Source organism: Physella acuta, unplaced genomic scaffold (assembly GCF_028476545.2).
Source record: "Physella acuta isolate Inbredline_101_S28 unplaced genomic scaffold, ASM2847654v3 ptg000061l, whole genome shotgun sequence".
In the NCBI taxonomy this organism is placed as follows: Eukaryota; Metazoa; Mollusca; class Gastropoda; family Physidae; genus Physella; species Physella acuta.
The window spans coordinates 715,185-742,106 of NW_026731581.1; the positions used below are offsets into that span (position 1 = coordinate 715,185).

A 26,922-nucleotide genomic window follows, 5' to 3' on the forward strand; every position below is an offset into this window, starting at 1 on the left:
TTTTTTTTTTTTGTAGAATACTGAAACAACTACAGCTTAATTAAAAAAGTATTTTGTATTATAATATTATTTTGTAATAAATGTCAACACAATCATAATGATACAAATGAATGTTGTGACAAAACTATATGCACTTTCATAAAGGAGTTTAGGAGAGAATACACTCCATACAAACAAATGATAGCGTTGAACTGAGACCAGTGATGTATAGGCAGCAGTATGAAAAGCACGGCATAATAAAAGTCTGTAGCCAGATGTTGTTAACAAGTCTGAAAGCCTGTGAATATATAAAATGTTATTGGTAAAAATAGCAAAAAGTTATTAAAGTTCCTTATTAAAATCCTAGAGGTTAAAATTTGTAATAAATGCAGTCAAAACAGTTTGCCAATTTATGTTCAAGCAATATTCCCATTTTCATAAACTGCTTAGTTCTGAAAGTCTGTCAACCATGTGTTTGTGGCAAATCCTGTAACTTTGTAACACAATTTTTACCTACTTCTAAAACTAGCTGCCAAGCCTGTCAGATCACAGGCAAAAAAAATGTGTTTAATCTTGTTTTGTAATATTCCCGTTGTCTGGGTCAAGTCAAAAGGATAAAGTTTCATGGAAACAACATGGAGTGAAAACATAAACAAATATTTCATCCAAAATAAGTACCATTTTTTTTTATTCAATCATACATAGTGTAGTTACTTATGTTGCATTCCATACAGACAGATGACTCAGTCAATTATTATATAAGCTACCATTTCCACCCCTTCTTCACACAAACTCCAGACCACATCTACAATCTGACATTTTTCTCCAAGATGAGGCGGACTTAAATTTCTAAGGAAGGGACTGAACTTAAAGTATATATTTTGTATATAAATTACATGTTTCCATTAAATGTTATCCTTGTGGGTTTTTAAGGATATATAATATTTTTATGGGGGGGGGGGGGGGGGGGTTCCCTTCAATTGATTTATTTGTTCTATTTTAAATAGCATATTTAAAAAAATTAAAATTTTAAAAACATTAATTGAAAGCACATTTTTCCTGCATCTCAATTGAATATGTAAATGCAAAGTTTATATTTATAATTGTATATATCTTAATACTTATTTGTATTGTGGAAACATCTAAATGCGACTTTAGTCATGACTGAGATTAGTTCCAAGGTTTAGGAGTATGGCTGCAACTATATTTAGTATCAATGTGCAGTAACTACGTAATGATCAAGCTTAAATCCTATTCAAGTACCGATTCTGGATAAAAATCCGTTTTCAATGTCATTTTTCGTTTCCGGTTAAATTGAATTAAGGTGGTGATTTTGGTTTTGATTTAGTTTAGAGAAAATAGACACCACTATCAACCTAGCGCCCGATGTATCCTTCCTCAACGGGCCATTTTTCTCGTATTTTATAGGTATATTTTGTATGCATAAATATAAAACTAGATATGAAATATAACTATTATTAGCATTACTACTATTAATTAATTTTTCATTAGAAAGAACAGTTCATTTTAAAAAGTTAAAAATAATTTATTAATTATAAAATATTAAAATGTATAAAATAAAACATGAAAAATCTTTATAATAATAACCTTTGAATGCACTGAAAATAGGAAAATGAAGCAAAGCAAACTTGCTTTATATAGTAAAGCATTGATTTTGTAGGCTACAAAATGCATTTACTTCTACTTAAGTAAATAAGTTTCTTTTATTTTGAGTGCATTTATCAAAAGCTTATTAATATTGGTTTTCTAATTTGTTTTTTTATAATCCTTCTACTGATTTCAAGAATAAGACTTCTGTAAATCTAGGTCTTTTTGTCAGTGCAGAAAAATTCTCCCTCCATTAACTTAATGTTTAAGATTTACAAAGCAGTTGTTTTTTAAATTTAATTTACTATAATTATTTTATATCGGGTTCAGGAATTGTTAAAAACCTGTTTGAGAACCAATGGTCTATAGGGCAGATAATTGTAGGAAAAATACAGAAAAAAGTCACAGAAAAAAATAACAGGAAAAAAATTACAGGAAAAAAATCACAGGAAAAAATGTCACAAATATGTATTTGCATGGAATTTGTTAATACTTTTACGTGTTAAATATTCAGAAAGTGCAAATCAACTTAAATCAAATGAAATGTAATGTAAACATTTGGATAGCCTATATGTGCGTAGATTGTATATGCATAGTAATATTTATAACACACATAAAAATATTTAGTATGAAGTATGTAAGTTTTAATATAATACTTAACAGAATTTAATAGAATGTTCCAACCTTCTTGGTTTTCATCGTGTTAATTTAATACTAACTTTAAATTAGCGTGAAATGGCATAAAGAAGTAGTTAATTTGTAACTCGCTGTCCATTTACAATTCTCAACAATTAAATCAATTTATTTCTTTGTAACTTTTTTCTGTGACATTTTTCCAATAAAATGTTTAATTTGTGACTTTTTTTCTGTGACTTTTTTCCCCTAGCAAAAACACTTTTATCTGAGTTTCTTTTTCCTGTGACTTTTTTACGCTCACCGGAGAAATACTCTCGAAATGAAAAAAAGATTGAAGTCTACTTTTTGTTTTAATTAAAATGTCTGAACTTGTTATGCTTGTTTTACAAAGCTACACAATATCATACTGTAAAAATATACCTGAATTGAGAATTATTTTTGTCAGTATTGGGCAGCATGAAGATAATTCTTATGTAGGTCATGAACCAAAATATGGTTCCTCCATACGTAGACATACACAGGAGTGGACCTGTTATGTAAAAGTTACTCTCGTACAATCCAGTATAACCACTTGTCAGATCTATTGTGCTGAGACTGTTGGAATTACCCTGAAAATTATATTTGTATCTGGTACTGATTTTTTTAATTTAGCATTTTTTAAAATGACCACTGTTTGAGATAGTGTTCATATAACATAAGGGTACATTTTGTAAAAATACAGTGCTGTATGAGCAATCTAATATTTCTATTACAGTGCCTCTGATTTTTCTTAACATTTCTGTGAGATTTCTGCTCTAAGAATAGTTTGATTTAACCAGCTAATATTCTTTTATTCAACAATTTTTTTTTTAGGTTTTATTATTATTTCTAATAGTGACAATTGATGTGGGTTCCTAGAGAAATAATATGTGTGGTGGTGGTGATCTCTGAAAATTTTAAAAACATTAGGTGGGTAAACAAAAACATATCCTATTTCTGTTACATAATGTTACTATTGATTTTTTTTAAACTTTTTTTTTTCAAAATAGCAAAATTGGCATTTTGTTGAATGCAAAACAATTACCTGGAAGAAAAAGAAAGCATTGCCCATCCAATAACAGTAAATCAATATTGATAAAAGGCTCATTTTCTCCATGAGAATAGGTATCATAATTTGTTCAATAACTGACAAGAAGGCAAGCACAGGTATTCCCTGGGGTCTTGACACAAGGCACATAAAACACAGAAAGGCTGAGGAAAACCCTTTCATGCGTTGATCAATTGTTATCACCACTTCTTCAGCTTTTGCTTCTTCCAAAGAAACTTTCCTTTGTGAATTAGCATTAGGTTCTTGATTAAATGAAGTATTTTGTAAAGGTTCGTTTATTTTTAAATTGGGTCCAGAGTGTTTCAAGTGTGTATTATTTGCTTTCTTTTTTTGAGGAAATGATGAACTATTGAAAGTAGAGGTAGCAGATTTAACTTTTTGGCTTTCTAGCTTATAAAAATTATTTGGTAAGATTGAGATGATGAGTGCCAGACCAATGAGAAGAAAAGCTGCACGAGCTTCAACAATTCCACTGAAAGTAAAGACCAGAAAATATGGATTAAAATGAATCAAAGGAACACTGGTTAAGTATGGTAGGCAAAAAATTAAACTGAAACCTATTTATGACATACCTTGAAGATAGAAATGATGTAACTGGAAAAAACAGGTTTCCACATGCCACACGATATAAATAGATTGTTGCAAGTGATAAATTTATACATAAACTTTGTGCTCTCTTTAAACAACTAGTTCTTGTAACACTGATGATCATTAAAGAGAAGACAACTACCAAGGATAAATAGTTTTTGTTTTCTGGCCTGGAAGAAAGGTTAAAGAAAGAATCTTTTGAAAATCCATATAATGTCGGTACACATATAACATTTTAAAAACAATGATTAAGCTTACCTGATATTCATTTTTTTACCTAATGTATGACTTCTTTAGAAGACATGAGAAAAAATTATTTTGTATTCTATAGCATTTGGAAATTTTTGTTTTAAATTGCTTCTCACCTTCTCACTAAGTATAACTTTACAAAATGTTTACTCACAGAATAAACCAGTCTCCAAAATCAGGTACATCAAGCCATTTGTTGCCAGTTTGATTCCATCTTCGTAAAATTCTTAAAATTATCAAAACAACAGATACATTACACAAAAACAGTGAGATTTTAGATTTTTCTGCAATTCCTTTTGCTTCAGTCAAATAAGAATTCACAAACTTATTACCATGATTCCCTCCTATACTTTTGAGGTGGGTGTTGTCTTTAAACACAGTATCACAAGAAATATTTTCAGCTTCAGCATTCAATGCTGTCTCATATTCAAAGCTATTAAAATTACTTATACTTTTGTGTGTAGGTTTTAAATAGTCCTGATCAATTATGGTTGCTTTTCCTTCATCCAAGTTAACATTTTTCTTTTTTTCCAAATGACAAATGAAATGGAAGACCTGATTTACTAACAAAAGCACATGAACTGAAGTCAAAAGAAAATAAAGAGTTTGATGTTCTTCTTCGATAAAACTGCTAGATAACAATGACATCGTATGCACAACAGTGCCAAAAACAAGGAAGATCTCAATAATATTAGCATTCTGGATCCATATCTGAAAAGTAAATTATGATATTCATTATAATTGGGGTTGAACTACTCAAATACTGAAAAATTCATTGTTTCTTTAATGGTAAATAACGTAGTTAAAAAATTAACTGAATCATTTTAAATTTGTAAAACAATTTAAATTTCAGTGTCTGAATAAATAATAATTTTCAGCTTAAGTAGTATCCTGTTTATTTGAAGTTTCCAGATCAATTTCCATTTCAGGTTAAAGTTTCTGTTAAGGTGAAAGTTCCTGGTCTGTATGTTTAAATACAAAACAAGTTAATTAAAAAGTCTAGTGACAATTTTAGCGCAATTTCCTTATGTTATCCAAAAATAGCTCTGTCTTAGCGTAAATCAAGAGCAGGGTTAGTAAAACCATTGGTTAGTTATTAAAACTTTTTTTATTAATTTTTTTTCAGTATTTTACATGTTTTATTTACAATAGAGTTACATGACTAAAAACCATTGCGCGCCTAGCTACTGAACGTGATGACGCAGCCATTGAACGTGATGGCGCAGCTATTGAACGCGATGACGCGTGTGGTGTGGTTGGACGAAATGCCTACTAATTCGGTCCAAATTTTAATTAATTCAAAAAATTTTTTGTGACCGAACGAAAGGATATTTTTGAAAAGTTTCTTCGGCAATATTGTTCTAAATTATGGCAGGAATCGATTGGTACATGTTTCAAGTCGCTAAGTGGTCTGGTTGCCGAGATATGGGCCAAAAACTGCATTTGTTCGAGGTTTTTTGGCTTTTCCGGGAAATCCATGAAAGAAACCCGGAATTTTTATGGCCTAGGTTCATCCTGGTAACTTGCTTAACATAATTGCTTTTGGAACTAGTCATCGATATTGCTTCGTTGAGGAGGAGATACGACTTAAAGCCCGGACACACATTCCCAGAAAAGACGAGTTAATAAACGCAATTCTCCAGAATGGAAATTGCGCTAAAAAGCTGATATGACCGACAAAAAAACGCGTACGCTAAAATAATAAATGGCAGTTGGATTAAGGTTAGGATTTAAGTTACAGTTAGGGCTAAAGTTAGTTAGCATTAGAATTAGGGTTCATCATCTTTTTCCGACTGAGCTCATGACAAATGGACAGATGAAGTAGAGTCATCTGTTTTTATGATATTTGTATAGAGAGGGATAGTGTAGTCAGCTCTGTGCCCAGCCACATTAGTTTCACTAATGTGAGTCAACTACCCATCAGAGCTGTGTATTGCAGATTTAAGTTCTAATTCTGATGAAAGCTAAAGTTCCAGTTCCTTTTAAAGTCACAGGTAAAGCTTCGGTTTTGATTAAAGCTCAAGTTCCTGTTTTGGTTCAGTTTAGATTTAGTGTTATTCTTATTGAAATTTAACTTGACTCAACTGTCTTAATGTCTAGTGTGTGTCTGTATATATATATAAATATATATATAAATAAATATATATATGTGTGTATATATTTCTATAATATAAGTGGCCAGGTAGTGTGTCAGTCCTTCCTTCTGTCCTTCCCTCACCGCTATAGATTTTGGAAACATAAAAATAAACACCACATGCTGTGATTTTACCAAGGGGTCAACATGGTCAAGTCGGTAAAGCTCATAGTTGCTAAACCAAAAAGTCTTGAGTTCAAACCCTTGGGCAGATGAGGCTCATTAGCTGGGGACAGAGACTCTTCTAGGAGAGATAACTCCAAAATCAAACAACTGCTGCCTTGTAGTTTGTTCTTGGTTGGACAAAGGCTATGGAAGCAAATCCAAAAAACAAAGCAGGCTGAATTAGAGTCAACGGCCTCAATGGCGCATAACCAGTTGACATGTATACTTAATTGTGTTGGAGGGGATCACTCTTTTGTATCCGTCAACAAAAGAACGTGAAGAAAATATTAAATACACGCACATTGCTAAAATATATTGAACGGATCTGTCAAATAATACTTTTGCTTATATGCCTTTAAAAATAAATTAATTTCAATAACAGTAGTGTCGAATAAAACTAATCAATTAAAATGTTTAATAATTATGCCAGGGGAGGTATTTAAAAAAGAAATTCAATTCATGCTAAATATTGCTATTTAAGTAATTCTTTTTTTTTATTCCTATTGCATTGATTATTATGTTAGGGCTCATAATTATAATAGATTAATGTTAAGATTATTCATATTATTTTTTTCATTAGTCGGTGCAGAGTTTTATAGGTGTTTTTTTGGTGTTATTTAAAGGGATGGTTAAATGAGAGAATGTGGAAAAGGCTCTCTCTGATTGCTGACCTTCTGGGAAAGCGTGATTTGATAAAGTGTGTTTGTGTTTAAGTTTCATTTGCGTTGTGTTTGTGTATAATTTTGTTCTGTTCCCAAGTTGGTACATTTAAAAAAGATTCACTGTGGTGAAGCACAGGTATGCAGCTAGTGTGTGTCTGTGTGTGTGGATGTGTGTGTGTGTGCTGCAAGAATAACTTGAAAATCAACAGACCTCTAATGCCACAGGTCCACACACTGTATCACTCCATATCTCACATTCTACCAACACTGTTCTCTACATTCAATCATTTTCTGTAACCACTATCTGTCACAATCAATCCTCAAACAAACACCTAGTTGCACTATAGGCCACCATAGCCTAGACCAACCACATGTTTATCCACAACCATTCTGTCTCTGTCTTACACAAATTTCAACACAGAAGTTTGTTCTCGGTCTCGGTCCTCACAATTATCTCAACACATTCTGTCCATGGACATTTCAGTTTCAGCCTCTGATCATTCTCTCTGCATTTCTGCGACATACCCTAAAGTAGCATTGCTTATATACACAGCAGGTGTTGTCAACAATGTCTGTCAAGGTCAAACTATTCTATTTTGATACGACCTTTTTCCGTCATATTTCATATTTGTTAGTCCTTCTGTCTACTGCATTGGTTACAAAATAACGTGTTGACATCAAAGTGTCACCTCTTATTGACAAGTCAAATTCTATTTTAGCAAATTCTATATTAGTCACCAGACTTAAGAAAAAACATCTTGTTTACTTCACAGTTACATAACAGCTCTGTTCATTTTTAGCCTTGACCTTACCCTTGTTGACAGAATGTACTGATAAACAATAAAATAACTGCTCGATGTAAATTGGATGTTGCTATCAAACCTTATATGAAAATATCAACTAGTCTGATTAAAATATAATTTCATTGTAAACAATATGCCACTTGTTTTTAACCAATGCAGCAGACACAGTATAGTATAGTTTGACAAAAATTGAACTTAACGTGTAAACAAAAGTTAGCTAACCCCAATACCAAGTGTCAGGTGCTGAAGGTCTGAAGCTATATAATAGGGCTCAACTAGAAAAGAGACAGCAGAACCAGATTAGAAACGTGAGAAGGAGCTTCTGTGTATGAACTTGCGAAAACATGACAGATGAGGTCTGTTGGTTTATTACATGTGTTATTCTTTTGTGGAACATTGATGTTATTCTTATGAGGAATACACCTTGTATAATGATTAATAAAGTGATTTAATTAGAAGCTGCAACTCAGAGTGTACTTCTTTAATTGATAAACACATTTAAATCACGTGAGTCTGTCTAGTGTCTCGATTCCTTGATGAGGGTAAAGCAAATACTAGTGGACACACTCTGTTTAAGTTGATGTATAAGTTGAAGAAAATAGTTCTACTGACACTCAGGAGTAAAAGTGTGTAAGTTGTGAGTATAATCCACCACTTTTAAGTTTTACAATTTTATTTATTTTAATATAGTTAAATAAAGAAAATATAAGTACGAACATTTATTTCCAGTAAAATTAAATGACAGATATGAATAGAAGAACACTAATAAAATAAGAACTTCTGAAAGTGATCTATCTGAGATCCACATTAATTTATGTTTGCTGCATAGGCTCAACTAGATAAAACATAACAAAACTTGGGATTGGGGGGGGGAGGGAATGTTAAATACCTTAAGATGTTGAGCTGCAGACAAACCGGTATGCCACACTGTCATAATGTCCATACAACATTTTAAGTAGATGAATGCTAGTATCAGTTGTATGAAAACACTGTACAGACTTGAACTGCAAACAAGATCACTTGGAACACTACCTAAAAGAATAAAATATTATAATTTGTGAGATTTGTAGATATTTAATGGGCACTTTTGAACAGATGTTCTATTTTAAGATTTGTTGTCAAACTTATTCCCTGGTATTTGTTATCAAGGGTAATTATTGTTTCTGAGCTAGCTCAAATAATTCCCACACTTATGATTTACTGTGTTTCTTGAGTATATGATTTTTTTACTGCGCCAATGATAATTGAGCATACTGTGGGAATGTCAGGCGATCAAACAGTAAAGCAGAAAAGATTGTTAACTATTAATCTATGTGAATGACAATTAGCTAAATCGAGTTATCAACTATGTTCGTCAGAAGTTGTGTTTCTGATTTTGGCTTCCATAATTACCATTGCCCTTCTGTCAGTTAACACGTAGTCATTTCCTAAATGCATATAAAAGGTCTTATACCTACTTCTACTAGTAAATCTTTTTTTTAGAACTGGCTCAATGATGATGAGATACAGGTAGGGATTTTAAGTATAATTTAAATAATGGTTTAAAAAAATATACCTACCTGTGCACATTGTGATATGAGAAAGTAGAGCAGAGGAAAGAATAATGGCCATTCTGAACACAAGAGTTGCAGTAGTTACTTTAGGCAAGTTGTAATGTCTTCTCATCAAGTTGATTAAAAGGGAAGCCACCAACTGACAAGTACAAAACAAACTATTAATCAAAGAACTTCTATGCATCATTTCCTAAATAAAAAGCAAAAAGAAAAAAAAAATTAAAATTTAGTTGAATTTTAAAAAAAAAAACTATATTAAAAATCAATGGAAGAAAATAGATTGTTACATACCAACCACATTAAAACCATGGATACAGACATAGCATAAACATCATACTGTGTTGCTAGTCTCCTCACTTTTTCAGCAAGTAGAGTCAAACTTTCTGAATACATATTTATAATAGAATGACCTTGTTTCTCCCATGCTTCATAAGAAACACCAGTTTTTGAAAGCAGCCAAGATTGATACTCTATTTCAGCTTTAGTATAAAGAATGTGTGAAGAATCTGAAAATTTAAATTGATTATAACATTCACAAATCTATAAGAACACACAATCAATTGCTTGATAGTTTTAATAGCCCCAGAGATATGTAACCAAGAATGTTTTTGGTAGAAAGCAATTGTCAAGTTTGAGTTATTAATCCATTCCTTGAAAGATTTCACAAAATAACAGTCACACATAGAAATAAGCAGAAAAAGGGCACTGACCATTATTTTAAAAAATGTAGGGTAATTTTAAAAAACGTAGGGGATGTCATGCTATGAAGAGGAAAGAGGTTTGTAACTTTTGGGATGATGTGTGGAAAGCAAGATAGGGTGGGGGAGAGAGTAAGAGAGTATGATGGTCACATTTATCCATTTTAAAATGTAATTTTTGAAACAGAATTTCACCAGTTATTTTGACTTTTGTAAAGTATGACTTTCTGTAAAAGTAACACAAAATTAATCAGATTATTTGTAATATTAAATTAACCCAGATTAGCTAAAACTTTTAGAGAAGATAGTGACTGGCAATGGTCCCAGGAAAATCAACCTACCAAGCAACCAGTTAGTATCCCTTTCTTAAGCTCAATATTTTAGAAAAATTGCTTGTTAAAAAAAATACTTCTGGGTCACAGTAGAGTACTAAAGAGTGACATCATTTTTAGGGTGATTGGTCTTTTTTTTTAAATAAAAAGACGAACATTAATATACAATATTAGATAAATACAAATGGTAGCTATACAATCTTAATACACACCAAAAGGACAGATGTTAAAATAAAACAATTGAAAAAAGAAAATTATTTTTGTTTGTTATTTTTACTTTTAGTATTTCACCTGCCTGAAATGTGCACATAAATAAATAATGTTGCATTTATGTGGAATTTAAATGTGTTTATTTTTTCTGACAACAGCATTATAAATAAATAATGTACCCATCAAATGTTGCTGCAATATAGTACTACACACCAAAATAATCACACTTTGAGTGTTTCATCAATGTGTTATCAATCAGTACTTTCAGATTCATATCCCTTTTTACTCTAACTGTTGGTAATATATTTCTTGGATCTTAGTTCTTGGGGTGAGAGTTAATCTATTCTACCAGCCTGGTGCAGTTTGACCAGTGAATCAAGTAATATCCTAACAGCTGTAGCATCACCCCTCTGAAATTTTACATTTTCTTAGATAGCTGAAACCTTCCCAGTAGAATTCTAAACAATTTCTTAAAGTTTTACTGTGATCAGATGAATGGTGTAGAAATGCATAACAGGCACAGCTAGACAGACATACTTTTATTTATAATTATAGACTAGCATACCAGTAGCTAGTAAGTGTGATCTTGTTCAATACACCAGAGTGACACAACTTTTTATAAGGGTCTGATCATGTTACTAATCATGTGTTTTTAGTTGCTTTCTAAACCTAAAAAATTGTAAACAATGCTGGCACTATATTTCTTAGATCATTGTTGCTGAGGCATTGGTTTGTTGACACTACTGCCCACAGGCATTATTACATCATGAAACATTGGGAAGTTGATGAAAATACTCCTGGGAAGTTTCAGCAAAAAATAATATTAATTTAGGAGGAGTGGTGTTCCCCAAGAGTCTGTTGATTGGACATCTTGCAAGGGGGATGGGGGTAGGGATACTATTTGATTGAACTGTCAAACCACAACAATTGACACAGAGCCTGTAATTGTTTTAAAGAGTCCTCTACACTAGAGACACATCTGCTTCTACATACGATGACTAAACCAAACCAGGGGTCAACACTTTTGACACTTTGACGGTCACAGATGAGCGGGTTTTGTTTACATTTAAATGACTCACATTTAAAAAACAAGGTCACACAATTAGTAACAGGTTAAAGAAACCCTTATAAAACTTTTTGTCACCTTGTTGTGTAACTGATACGCTTGTTAAAAATTAATTTCAAAATGCAGAAATGGGAATATTTAAAGATATTTTACCTTTTTCTACATTCGAAATATAGTTCTCTAAAACTTGAATAGCTTGCTGTGCATTTTGGTGCATGACTTCTATTTTTTGATGGATTGTATGGTTTGATAAAGTATCCAAGAGAACTTTGCCGATGTTGTTTATTGGTATAGGTATACCCATAAGCACAGAGACAGTAGCACAAATATCATTTTGGGAAATGAATCCTGAATGCCTTGGATCTGTGATACAATTTACAAAACTAAATAAAATGATCTAAAAATAATCTTCAAAATAGTAAATGGCTTTTAACATTTTTAACAATAAAAAATTAAACTTATTCTAAATACACTCATGCCATACACCTCTTTTAAAAATGAAAACAGAAATAATAACCTTTATTTATATATTGGGGACTCAGAAACAATACTGGGACAGAAACTTCCCCAAGTGATGCACCCCCATGGCCTCCTTGGTCACTCATGCCATGGTCTCCACAAACCACTAAAATACTTGATTTATCCTATACAGAAGTGCATACTTTTTAATATTGTCCATTTACTTCTTTGTCATTTCTGAGAGGTGTTTCATAATATAATATACATATTGTCAATGCATAATAAATGTTAAAAGACTCAAGAATGAGGTTGAGTATGAATGGCACTTATCCATTAACAATACATACACTGAAAGTACGAAAGTTTATGCTTTATTAATGAAAGTAGTCTGTGGGGAATTAGCAAGCTATTCTCATTAAATTATCTTCATATATATGCAATCTTTAATAATTTTGCCATGAAAAATATCAAAATGAGTACATAAAAATTATGTTCTATTTTGGTTTTATAACCTTGTCATGCAAGAAAAAGTTGAAACTAACATTTTATGTCAGAATTAACAATCTTTACTCTTAAGAGCAGAATTATACTCTCTCCATTTTGGTTATCTATATTCTAATAAAAATCAGTATTTTGTATATTTATTTGTTTGTTTAATTTTTTGTTAGTCAGTTCTAATTGATCAGAGCATCTGCACCCATGTGTAGAACTGCAAAATACGTATTTATGTAGAGAACAATGTTCTTTTTCCCCAAAATGTTATAAACAAATTTAAGGCCATTAATTAATTTATTGATATATTCATATGTAGAAACATAATTTTAATTATACAAGTTGAAAACATATACTTTATTTAGCCTTCTTATTTTTACACTAAACATGGCTTCCAAGAATAGGCCATGTTGCCCATTGATAAGTTAGATGTGGTAAAATGCTAAATTTTCTGTCTGCTGTAGCTAAAACCATATCTCTGTCATTTTTTACTATTGATTTTCAATAGAATATGCTTGACAGTTCTTCTAATTTAAGAATACTATGAATTTTTCTAGATGTTGGTAAACTACATTTAAGCCTTAAGCTATCGGACAACTGATGGTTATGAACAAAAATTAGTATAAAACACAATGAATAATTGAGTTTCTTTACCAATTAATTTCAGGCCTAAAATATTTTATATAAATCTTTGTTTCTTAGCAAAGGAATAGGTATAATTAGGATATAATCAAATTTAAAATAATATTTTACTATCTCAAGAAGACTATGTATAACAACTTGAAATATTTTCTCCAGACGCCTGGCAGAATCAACAGCATGTTAGACACTCTTTTTAAGATGCAAGTCTGAAACCCATGCAGTCATAACATTTTTTGTTAAATCTTCCTGTACAGACGGTACTAAGTGGAAAATCCAATGCATGTTAATTGTTCCAATCCATTGTTGTTACTTTGACATTAGCTTTAATGATATTTTAATTTGTTATTCCTAGTAGTCCCACCAATATTAACAATCTTTTATGGAATATGTTTGACAGATCTTCTAGTCCATGATTAAAGAGATTAATGTTTATATTCATTATATTATTTACTGATGAAGACAATGACAACTAAGGGATCTTTTTTTTTTTTGGGCAGCAAAAAAAAAAAAAAAAAAAAAAAAGCTTTTAAAAAATACCAATAAATAACCGGGTTTTTAACTAAATTATTTAAGGCAAGGATTTTGTTTAGGTTTACAAACTGGAAACTGGGTTATCTAGTATTATATTTTAAGCTAAAAGTTCAAAAATCATTTCCCAACAACAAATGGTATTAAAGTTAATAATTACCCAAGACATCATACTGGTATAAATTTGATGAACTACTTTATCCATCTCTGCTAATTTTGGCTGTATTAAATGACTGTTTGGCCCAGAAATATGTCCAATGTGGTCAAGTCCAAGATAATGGAGAATCATTACATCCCAAGATGGATTATCTAATTCTGGTATCACATGGCGCGTAACATTCTTGTCAACCTAATTTTTAAATAAATATATAATGATCAAATCGTATGATTTTAAGTTCACAATAATAAGCTAACATTGTTAATTTTTTTTTTTTAAAAGAGCTTAAAATACTAAACCTCTGTAAAATCTGAAACAAAAAAAGATGTTGTGCCATCATATCTATCAAAATATCCTGGGAAAAGCTTCAACCATGTATCATCGCCAAAAAATATTATCTTGAACCCGTTTTTTTTAAACTGTGCAACAAAATTATCCTCTTCTAATTCAGAAGCTCCAAAGTTAAGAATGACATCAACAAAGCTTTGTGTACTGCCTGTTGTTATGGCCTGAAATTTATAAATGTAATTTAGATAAATGTATTAACATAAGACACATTATATGCCAATATTTGGTAATATTTGCCTATATTAAGAAAATGTTTATAAAAATCAACACAAATGCATTATCTATAATATAAGCCAATAGGTAGGGTCATTCCTCCCATCAATATAGGTTTAACAACTTTGTTTTTGAGGGTGGACTAAATTTTTTGAAAGGGGGCGGACACTTATAAAAATATGTTTTCTATAAAAATTATATTTTGTTGAATGGGACGGTAGACGTGCTTTAGGGTGTGTGAGTGGGCGGGAGGGGGGGGTGCATTATGTCATGTTTGAGATTAGGTGCAAGGTTTAGGGATATGACTTCAACAATGTTTAATATCAATATGCAGTAACTACGCTTAGATCAAGCTTAATTCCGGTTAAAATGACGATTCTGGTCAGAAATCCGTTTTCAATTTTTTTGTTTCCGGTTAAATTTGAAGTTGAGGTGGTGATTTTGTGTTTCGATTTAGAGAAAAAAGACAACACTATTAACCTAGCGCCCGTTGTATCTCTCCCTCAAAAGACCATTTATCTTGTCAATAAGAAAATTACAAACATAGATAAAGCAATTAGGATAATACTCACAGTTACATCACAGGCTTGGTTCAAATAAACATAATTTTTAATGTCCAATTTATGATAAAAGTAAGATTGTCAGAATTGTGAGTAATTTTGAATAGTAACCTATAATAGCTTACTAGTTTTTAACCAAAATTCAATAAACATGTTTTTTTTTTTAATCAAACTTTATAGTGGAATTATTTTGAGGTCTAAATAAACTTTAATGTGCTCTCACGCATAAGTTTAGGTCACTTATCTGTGATTTGGTTTCCTACATAAAGTAGAATAATCTGTATTGCCCTAGACACCCATTATTTAAGTAAATTCACACACATGAAACGTTTTGATTTCCAGATTAAAACTCTGTACAATGTAAATGTTATTCCTTACTCATTTATCAATATATGCATTTGGGCTTTGTCTTGGATGTGAAAGGGAAGGTCAATATGCTTGCTCTTTGGGCTCAGACACCTGGGGTTAACATGTTCGTAATGAGATAGCCAAATCACACCCTACTGCCAGGAAATGTCACTTTGGAAAAATTTTTGCAGAGACTTTTCCAGAGACTTTTCCAGGAAGGCTTTTTATAATGGGGTTACAGTAAACCAAAATGCATAAAACATATTATTAGTTATAACTTTGCTGTTAAATGCATATATTGATATCTGGAGCATGTTGGTGTGGGGTTTAATCTATTGTGAGACGTATTTGTGTTTAGGGGTGGGGTAATGAGAAGTGGTCTGTATGTTGATAATGAATTATTATGTGTTATTCTTGGGGTAAGTTGATGTCCTGTTGCTTAGGTTTGGGGTATGGGGTGGTGTGGCTAGAATAATGGGGTGTGGGATAGGGGTGGAGATGGAGATGGTTTTTTTTCAGAGTGTTGTTCATGCATAATGAGGGTTGGGTGTGTGAAGAGTGGTGTGATTTTGGGTGTAGGGTAAGTGGGTTGAGTTTTGTTCTAATCAGTGTGTTGTGAGGTTATGTGTGTAGTGAAATAGGCTATAGAGTATTGGGAATGGTGTAGGATAAGTGAATGGGTGTGGATCATGTGATTAGTGGTATGAGGTGTGGGTTGTGCTAGGTGTGGTTTGTACTAGGCGATTTGATTGTTAAATAAAAAACTAGAATTATGAATCAAATGTGGAAAACAATACACAATAATATGCCGTCATTGAAAATAGAAACAAAAAAAAATTAAATGCCTAATTTAATAATGCCTAATTTAATATTTTCAATAATTTTCATTTCGGGTTAAATTTGAAGGTGATTTTGGGGTTTTTTAGAGATAAAAACAACACTATAAACCTAGCCGCAGTTGTATTTCTCACTCAACAGCCATTTATCTAGCCAAGTGTATATTGAACGTCATTTAGTATTATTCCTGTGGACCCCTTGAGGAGAATAGGATGCAACCACACATCTCCATTACACGCGGTTGTGGGTGATTTTTCTAAGCTCCACAACATTCCAGCTGCTTTATTGACAACTGATCTTTTCCAAGCTGGTTTCAGCCTACTAACTTTTTTTCCTTAGGGATTCATATATATATATATATATATATATATATATATATATATATATATATATATATATATATGTGTGTGTATATATATGTATATATATGTGTGTATATATATATGTGTATATATGTATATATGTGTATATATATATATATATATATGTGTGTGTATATATATATATATATATATATATATATATATATATATATATGTGTATATATGTATATATATGTGTATATATGTATATATATGTGTGTGTGTGTATATATATATATATATATATATATATATATATATATATATATATATATATATATACATATATATATATATACACATATATATATATGTGTGTATATATATATATATGTGTGTATATATATATACTGCCACTGAAAATATTTGCTTTAAAACACTAAAACCCTCCTTTCCCCAACCCTTACCCCATCCACTCCCCCACCCCAGTGAAAGCAGCCTCCTCTTAGTTACCTTCCGTAAGTTTAAAATCGTTTCAAACTATATTATCTGCCCCTAATAGCCATCACTAAACCGGCTCTGAGATTGTAAACATTTAGCGTGAACCACAGCTCACCAGACCATGTCGGGGTGGTAGCGATATGCCTAGAAACAAAGAGAGGGGACTGTTAGGCTCACTTACAGCTTGGTGTTTTCTAAGGTCTCCAAGAAGAGAATTATATATTTAGATATTTTCAGTGGCAGCGTTGGTACTATCGAATTCACAAATTATGAATTACTGAAAAGTAGAAAATAAAACAACTAAATAGCGGCGTATGATACGCCGCGGGTCGGCTCATTTATTAAAATTTCTAACTAGAATATTCATTTTAGGTTTATCAGTTTAGCAGACTATGCAAAATGTATCGATACCACATTTTCATGTTCCTTAGGTCACCAAATGTTATAATTTGTTTTCTCAAAGAATTTTAATAATTAAACTAGTAAATGAGTAAATTCAAAGATAATAATTTAACCTTTTTAAAATAATAAAAATTGTATGAATTGAGCTAATATGATGTGGCCTGTGCTACATGCTGCCAATGATTGAATTAGGCATATGATATTACTCAACACAATGTTGAAATTAAGTTACAAAAAGAATTATTTCAAACTAAAAATAATGAAACTAGCTTCGATTTGAGTATGACTATATGGTTTTTAGTTTAATTTTTTAACTACGAAAATCGTAACGCATTATAGTAGGGGCTTAAATCTAAAAATCGAGAAAGCGGTATCGCTAATGTTTTGTCACAATATCCGTTGGTATTTATATCAATGAAAATAAGAAAACATTTTGACTTCATTTGAATTTAGCGGGAGTTGGTACATTTTTAATGTTATTTTCACCAATGATTTTACTCTTCTTCAGACGTTGACAAGCTGTAAAACCCAACTAACAAAATAGACCCTGTAGGCCTAAGTATAAATGATATCGATACTACCTTTCTCCACTTTTGTTTCCATGATATTTGTATTATATTATTATGTGTACACTGATAGTCTTCATTTATTTCATATCCCATTAGGTTATCTAGCTAAAGAATAAAACATACTGTTGTAAACAAAGGCATTTTTTAAATTGCTTGATACCCACTCAAACTCAGATAACGATTGTATGGCGGGGGGGGGGGGGGGGGGTGTCTTTATGAGTTAAAGACCTTTGAGTCTGGTGCTAATTGAGTTGCTTTCGTTAAGTTAGTGTGTTTGATATTTTCGAATACTACATTTAAGAATGAAGAAAAAAGTATATAAAATATGGTTGATAAGTTGGCTATGTAGTAGGGTACCTCTTGCTTTTCTAAACGCGGTACGGAATTGAATCTTCCCTTCATTGTCCACAAATAAAGTCACGCTTTTATTTACACACAACCCCCTCTCCCACCCATAGCTTATCCTCATTGTTGTCAGACATTTTCTCCAGACCCCGTATCCCCAACCTTTAGTAAAATGTTATCACAACTGGACAGTGTAGTCTAGTATGTAGTTCGCACGCTAACCAAACTGATAGTTAGGTACCCGGCCTGGTGACCGTAGGTCATCCCACAACCGAACTGTCCCTCACGTTAAAAACCAGGTGGCCTGATCTCGTATTTAAAACTGCAGGCAAAAGTCAGGCAGAAGCCCTTGTGTCTTGCGTCTGTCTTTGTAGCTGAGTGAAATTCTCGATTCTTGATAACGCGGCTGTTTGTTTCGCGCCAGCTATGTTCAGTTATTTAACGACACCCAAAGATTATCTCTTAACTGACATGCTTCCAATAAGTCAAAAACACTCAAATATGTTTCAATGTACTGATCTGTCTATTATACTGTTTACTTAGGAATTAGGAATGTTTATTTTTTTTTGTTTATTTTTTTTACTCAGCCAGATTTCTTTTTTTTTCTATTACTATGATGTTTTCGTCATAAATCCACTAAATCATCGATTTCCCACTTTTACTTGATCTATACAGAAGAACCATTGTTTAATCTAAAAATGACCTTAAAAGCATTATTAATTTAAGAAAAACCGGATTCAAAGTAGTGTGTCATTTGTTTACTTTTTAGGTAAAAATAGCCATTTTTCGACTACTAGAAAAGTACTATTAGGCTTCGCATATCAATGGAAAGGCCGTGACCTACTTTGTTTATTTGTTCTAAAATTAAAGAACCAGTCAAAATACCTATTTTAATGTGATTATTTTTCTACGTCATAAATTTGTTTATTTTACTCAGTCAGTTAGCGATTGGTCTTTTCGCTTCTGTAGTAAATATTCCCTTCGTTTCAGCGCGTTGCGATGTTTGATTTGGTTTTATTTTGTTTCTCTGAGCGTCTGTGAAATACTTACATTATTTTAACTTATGATTATTTTAATTAAATATAATTTGTGTGAATTAAGCAGTGAGAGGATTAAATTTGTTTCTTTTTTTATTTTGGGTAGTACCAAACACTCGCTAAAAATAGATACACACATCTAACTTAAGTCTAAAACAAGGCACGTCTGAATGCAACTGATTGCAGCTACCTCTACTCAATCTAGCACTATTCAGACAACCACTGATGCAGATGCAATATGCACATTTACTAAGAAACTGCGGCAATATAAGACACAGTTTTTACAGACAGAAGAAAGTAATGCTCCATCTAGTACTGGCAGTGCTAAATGTAAACCACAGCCATGCAGAATTATTGTTGACGGTGATTTGCTTCTTGATTTTATCAATACATTTCTTGCCCAGAGTGTAACTGTGATATAGTGGCTACTATTGATGAAAAAATGTGTAAAGGGTTTGCTTCAAGCATGGTGTGGCAGTTATAAAATGTTGTAAACAGTAAGTAAAATGTTGTAAACAGTAAGTATACAACTGCAAAAGAATCCAAAACAAGGCCATTCACAATAAACAAAGACATTGTCTTAGCATCATTGGCTTTAGACATGGGACTATACAAAATATGCTGCAGTTTCTGCAATAGCAGAATTCAATTTTGGGCCCATGCATGCTATGGCACTACTGTCAAAAGAAGGAAACCATAGTCGAAGAATAAGTGAAGGACGCCAAGACGCCAAAAAAGTCACCTTGATAATAACTAATAACTATAAAGAAAAGCGTGGGTCTCTTCCTAAATATTAGACTCTACTATTTAAATTACTAAAAAAAAAAAAAGCCCCCCCCCTCGCTCCACGCCCAAGACTCCTTAAGACTTCTGATAGATTACATTTTCAAAAATGAAGATACTTTTTGTTTCTTTTTTTTTTCCATACATCACTGAAAAAATTTCATTATTTCGTCCGATTTTTCACTATTTCATCAATTTAAAAATTTTTTTTTTCCAAAAGTGTTCTATCAGTTTTATTTGAACATATATCCAGCGTAACTGGTGCAAATTTAGTTCAGTTCTGATAATTATTAACAAAGTTATTTTAACAATGGTACAAAAAACATCTAACTGAGAAAAACACACAAAAAATTCAGAAAAAAACGTTTTAATAACAAGCTTTTATGTAATAATGCACTAAAAAGTAGAAAATAAATTATACACTACTATTTAAATAACTATAAACACATGTGTCTCCATTCTATATTAAGTTTTCATGATATTTGTACCAACTGCTTTTGGGTGTTTTCCATTTAAAAATCGTCAATAAAATCCAATAAGGCTACCATCACCATGGCAACGGAGGATTTAAAAAAATGTAAAAATATTTTCATGCTTAACCATCTGAGTTATAACTATTAGCCATATACTATTTCATTCAAATTTGATTTAGATCTACGTACTCTAATTATTATTTTTTTTTGTATGTGAATGATAAAGTTGCCTATCGGGACTTGACGGGACACAGGGCAGGTGAAGTAGATTTCACCTGTTTCTGTCTTTCCAGCATATGAAGGGATATGAAGCCAAAATAGGTGTTTTAAAAGACAAAAACAACATAACTACCATTGAACAGCCGGATTTTTATCGAAATCTTTTAATTTTAAGTCTCTTAATTTTAAGTCTCTTAATTTTAAGTCTCTTAATGAGTAAGTGCATTAAATATGGTATTGTGTTGACTGATACTGTATATAATTCGGTTTTAATTTTTCTAATAGGTATTGGTAGTCTATGTTATTTTAATTAAGTATAAACATTGATAGTAAATAAAACAAAACCTCTTCTTTTTCATAATCTTAACAATGTTTCATAAAATGTTTCTTTTCCTAAGTTTCTGATAATGATTTTTTTAAAAGCTGAATTACAATTCATTTCATTACTCACTTTCCATAGATATATACATTTTCTTCAGGCATCTCTACCATTTCTACCCCTTTCACCTCCGAACGAAATTGAAAAAAGTAATTCATAAAAAAAATATACAAAAACCAGTATCCAGTAAACCCCCCCTCCCCTCGCAGACACATCCCGACACCCTCCTCCGGACAGTTTTAAATGCAACTTCCCGGAAATAAATATCTAAAAGAAAAACCGGGTAGCCTTTTGTAAAGAGAAGATAGCTAAAAGTTAAAAGTCATCAGAACTGCCCGTGTAACAGGTAGCGATGGCTAGTAGGCCTATATCTATATAGATCTATTATTATTATCTATATATATATACATAACTTATTTATACCTTAATTTGTGGTAATGTAACAGTTGGTGGATAAGCTTCTGCAGTGAACTGTAAACCATGACCAGCTGTGACAATTGCTTTTGTATATGGCATAAAATTGTAGGGCCCAAACATAAAATCAGCACGAAATGCATCTATCACCATGAAAATTAGCCTTTTGAAAGGTTGATTGAGATTGGGATGTAGATCTAAAAAATCTAGATCTAGATTTGATGTTGAGTTATCTGAGAGGCTTAAAGATTCTGTATACAGTAAAGTGTCATTTAATTTATTCTTTTTGTGAAAAGAAAAATCTTTGGAGGCTTGTTTCAAAGGGAAAAATCCTTTCAAAAAAAGTCCAACGACTAAATTCAGTGAAATACAAAGTAATAAGAATCTTGCTTTCATTGTATATATATTTATATATAGAGTCTATATGTAGAATCAAGTGATCATAAGTATTTAAATATTAAAGTCTAACACTAACATGACACATTCGTGACATTGAATAATGAATTTGATCATTGACAGCCAACGTAAATTAAGTAAATTTTAAAAATGCCGTGACTATGATTATTTGATTATGTCTACTCTTCTCTTAGTACTTAGATTTTCTAGTACTATATTGCTATTTCTTTTAAAATATAAATCGACATGATAGAGGTATACAACAGTTTTTGTATTTATTTAATTTTTATGGCCATGGGGATCCATTGATTTCTTCATTTTTCTCAGATCTAGTCTACAGAATCTAGAATCTATAGATTTTTAGACTGCTAAACTGTTATATTTACTCACACAAAATTAGTTGTCTAATTCGAGCCTATTCTCATATAGAGTATTATCAATCTTGCAATTGGTTAGATGGGGCTGTAGCTCAAGTGGTAGAGCGCTCGCTTAGCATGTGAGAGGTACGGGGATCGATACCCCGCTGCTCCATTGTTTTACATATAACTGTTTCATGTTTCATAACAATGCCTAACAATCTAATACAGTGGTTCCCAAACTTTTTCGAGTGGCGCCCCCTTTTATAAAAATTAAGTGACCCGCAACCCACATAGAATAAACAAGTTAATAAAAAGTCTAGTGACAATTTAAGCGCAATATCCTTATGTTATCCATAACAATTTTAAATCGAGATAAATCATATATTCAGCAACGGTGCCCAAAAATTAAAACGTTTATATCAGTATCTGACTTTTCTCTCTCTCTCTCTCTCTCTCTCTCTCTCTCTCTCTCTTGCCGCGCGCAGTGACGCGAACGACCCCACGTCGCGACAGGCTAGCCTCCCGTATCAGTCGAAAAAAAATCCTTTCGAACCTCCACTCATTCGCTATGGTAAAATCCTTTCGAACCTCAGCGCTTTGCGCTAAATCATCCTAGGCCTACACGACGCTCAGTTTAAAAATTCTTAATTAATTTTTTGTGGCCGAATGAAAGGATATTTTTGAAAACTTTCTTCGGCAATATTGTTCTAAATTATGACAGGAATCGATTGGTAAATGTTTCAAGTCGCTAAGTGGTCTGGTTGCCGAGATATGGGCAAAAAACTGCATTTTTTCGAGGTTTTTTGGCTTTTCCGGGAAATCCAGGAAGGAATTCCGGGAATTTTTTTGACCTATGTTCATCCTCGGAACTTGCTTAACATATTTGCTTTTGGAACTAGTCCTCGATATTGCTTCGTTGAGGAGGGCGTGTTTATGATTGTTTACGTTTATTATTTTTGCGATTTTTTTTTTTGCGCTTCGTTCTAGACATACATGACGAGGAATCAAGTTAAAAGCTTGTAAAAATGCGGCTCTTTTGATGTCAAGTTGCGGCTCTTCAGCTCCTTGCACACATATTTATAACGAGAAAAATTGCCCGTTGAGGAAGGATACAACGAGCGCTAGGTTGATAGTGCTGTCTATTTTCTCTAAAGTAACCCCCCCCCCCACACACACACACACACACACACACAGACACAGACACCCTAAAACATGTCTACCGTCCCACTCAACGAAATATAATTACATACTTTTTCCAGTGTCCGCCCCCTCCCAGAAAATTCTACCCCCGCCCCCGAAAATTTCAAGTACCCCCACCCCTCTTCGGGTAGGAAAAAGTCTGAAAGAAACACTGGTCGCATTTGTAGATCATACAAACTAAAGGAAGAACCTGGGCGGGGCTTCGCCCCTACCGGAAGAGATGCATGAAAAAAACTGTGGACGCTAAACACTTTTTAGATTAGCAAAAGTTCCTCCATCCGGGGAGGAAAAAGTCTGAAAGAAACACTGGTGTCGCGCTTAGCCACTACCCGAAGAATTGCATGGAAGAAACTCTGCACGCAAACACTTTTTAGATTAGACTCATTAATTAGGCTGTAATTTTATTATAGAGTATCGATGACGACATTTCTTTTTAGTTGGGGGGCGGGGGGCGGCTTAGACGTTCTTTCTAGAGCCATGCTCAGCCGGAATAGTTTTTTTTTTTTTTAAATACAAACATGTCTGAGACTTGGCGGGGCACTGGGCAGGTGAAGTAGAGTTTAGTAGAGTTTTTAAAAACGGAATTGATATAGAAAATACATACCTTTAATAGTGTTCGTCCCCTCGGAAATTTTAGTCCGTCAAGTGCCACCCCCCCCCCCCCCCCCCCATGAAAAAGTCTGAAAGAAACACTGAAGCCAACCAACTAACAAATACAAATCTAGAGGCATGCTTTAAACTGAAAACAAGTTATAAGTAATATAAACAAACTTTCAAAAGGCTTGCAAGTCCAAATTATTTATATATATACTACTACTACTACTAAAACTCAAGTTTGTTTACATGTTTGAATATTTATTTTTTTGTTTGTCTGATTTGGTACTGTAAGGAAACTGCTCTATATGGGGGGCTGTAAAATAGTATGTAGGTAGAGAACAATTTTTTATTGCAGACAGACTGTTAATCACACATTTATTTAAAGACGTTTATTAATTTATTGATTTATTCATAGGTAGATTAACCACATTAATTTTAAAGTTTTAGAACAATGGCTTAACTTTGATTGAATAGTGACATTTGATAACTCATTTTTTTTTAAATTTGTTATTGGGGAGAATCTGCATAATGTGTAGAGCTTTAAAATAGGTTTTTGGGTGGTAAATATTGTTCTTTCTTAAACACACTGTTAATTACAAACTAATTTAAAGCCGTTAATTAATTTATTGATATATTCATTGGTAGATTAACCACATTAATTATAAACGTTTAGAACAATTGTGATGGATTGACGAGGAGCCACATTGGTGTTAACAGCCTTTATTAACAGACAGCCATGATGCAAAGAGAGGAAGGAAGTGGCCAGAGACAACTATATATAGATAACAACATGTAAGGGACATCACTCAAGATAACAATATAAATATAATACCAATACAATTATCTCAATCTATTACATCCCTTTACCCTTAGAACACAATAACACATCTCTCAATAGAACAATTGATAGTATCCTAAAATCACCAATTATATTGTAACATGAACACTATGGTAGATTACATCCTTACAAACAATGCACAATATGCTACAACATAATCAAGATACAAAACAATGATGTCAAAGTCCTTTTGACCTTTAAAATCATAGGTCTAACTTATTTGGGACTTTGATTGTCCTGCTTGACCTTCTCAGTGGCCTTTGATTTGGTGACTCAATATTCTGACCATCTGGATTCTCTATCTCAGGAGGTCTAGGATTTAAATCATTAACTCCAGAATTTACATTTTCTGACTCCAGACAACTTGGTTCACTCATATCAACAGAACTTGGTTGTGGAACAAACTGAGTTGGTGTGAACTGATCAGACTTGGTGGGATTGACAGATTCACACTTATTATCTGCACAAGTTATTTTCAACTGGTCTGCATGTCTACGGACAATAAGTCCATCATTTGTTTTTACTTTATAAGACACAGGTCCTGTACATTGAACAATTTGACCTGGTATCCATTTTTCCTTTCTCCCATAATTTCTCAGATACACATTATCATTAACACCAAATTCTCTTTCAATGAATGTTTTGTCATGATTTAATGGAACTATTTTTGAATTGGCATCTGGAAGTATTATGCTGTTATTCAGATCCTTAACTGACATAGATTTCTTTGATTGATCAATTTTCTCAGGTAATCCGATAGTGCTTTCCTGGTAACCAAAAATACTGTTTATGAGTAATATTCTGGACCATATCACTTTGCAACTGTGATCCAGTATTTGAAGTGGGTGTATTAAATGGCAAAAATCTTTTTCTTCTTTTGATGTTACCCTTTTAGTTTCTGTAAGTGCTAATGATGTTAGCAAAGTTGTTTGATGATCACATTCCTTCTTACTAATGTATTCTCTTTAAAACATTTGAAATTGCCATATCACCATAATCATTTATTAAGTTACAAATACTTTGTTTAGGTAGCTCTGACTGATAATGGACTGCATCTTCTCCATCTTTTATATTATCTTCACAAAGGTTTTTATTTCTTATTTTATATGGCCTTAAGTCATCATTCACAGACTCTTCAGGCCAACCATTCATACAGTGCTCATATACTTTTATTAAGCACTCATCTTTTTGTGTTTCTCTTTTAATATCATTCACATTTATATTGGAGTTATCCATGATAGTGAAGAGAACAAATACATCTTCTGGTACATAGCTCAGGCTTTGGTTTTTTAAAGGTAATCTACTAAGACTATCTGCACTATTCTCAGATCCAGGTTTGTATTTCAATTCATAATTGTATGCAGTTAATGTGATAGCCCATCTTTGAATTCTTGGTGAGGCATGCTCAGGTAGGGTTTTGTTTTCTCCAAATAAACCTAGCAATGGTTTATGATCTGTAAAGATGGTGAACTTCCTACCAAACAGAAACTTATGAAATTTCTTAACACCAAAAATGATGCCTAAGCCTTCCCTATCTAACTGAGAATAATTTTTCTCAGCCTGGTTCAAAGATCTACTGGCAAAAGCAATGGGTCTGTCACCCTTCTCATCCATGTGGGACAAGACTGCTCCTACACCATCTGGTGAAGCATCACATGTTAATATAAGTCTTTTCCCTGGGTCATAGTGAGTTAGTAAGGTGTCAGCAGACAAAGCCTCTTTTGCTGTATTAAAAGCAGCTTCTTGTAGTTTAC

At 32.4% G+C, this 26,922-nt stretch overlaps 1 protein-coding gene and 1 non-coding gene across 3 annotated transcripts; one reads left to right on the forward strand and one right to left on the reverse strand.

The window, feature by feature from the left end:
• Nucleotides 1-38: 38 nt before the first annotated feature.
• LOC131949361 (GPI ethanolamine phosphate transferase 2) lies at nt 39-22,506 on the reverse strand. 2 transcript variants are annotated; one of them, XM_059311230.1, is made up of 14 exons: nt 22,254-22,506; nt 21,788-22,131; nt 14,348-14,557; nt 14,052-14,240; nt 12,288-12,414; nt 11,924-12,133; nt 9,756-9,970; nt 9,467-9,603; nt 8,801-8,939; nt 4,302-4,858; nt 3,883-4,068; nt 3,287-3,782; nt 2,644-2,831; nt 39-277 (listed from the first exon to the last, which is right to left on the reverse strand). In XM_059311230.1, exons 2-14 carry the CDS (start codon nt 21,929-21,931, stop codon nt 67-69), a joined length of 3,009 nt encoding a protein of 1,002 aa, XP_059167213.1. In that variant the 5' UTR covers nt 21,932-22,131; nt 22,254-22,506; the 3' UTR covers nt 39-66. The 2 variants fall into 2 exon arrangements, with proteins under 2 accessions (XP_059167213.1, XP_059167205.1); XM_059311222.1 differs by having other exon boundaries at nt 21,788-22,506.
• A 126-nt stretch (nt 22,507-22,632) lies between these two features.
• On the forward strand, nt 22,633-22,705 carry Trnaa-agc (transfer RNA alanine (anticodon AGC)). The gene has a single exon. It is a non-coding gene; the product is annotated as a tRNA-Ala (tRNA).
• The last annotated feature ends 4,217 nt before the right edge of the window (nt 22,706-26,922 follow it).

Coding starts and splice junctions, on each gene's coding strand:
- LOC131949361 (XM_059311222.1), bottom strand. CDS start 22,174: ATGAAAGCAAGATTCTTATTACTTTGTATTTCACTGAATTTAGTCGTT. Junction 12,134..12,287: donor TCCCCAATATATAAATAAAG/GTTATTATTTCT, acceptor ATTGTATCACAG/ATCCAAGGCATTCAGGATTC. Junction 4,069..4,301: donor TTTGGAGACTGGTTTATTCT/GTGAGTAAACAT, acceptor CCTTTCTTCCAG/GCCAGAAAACAAAAACTATT.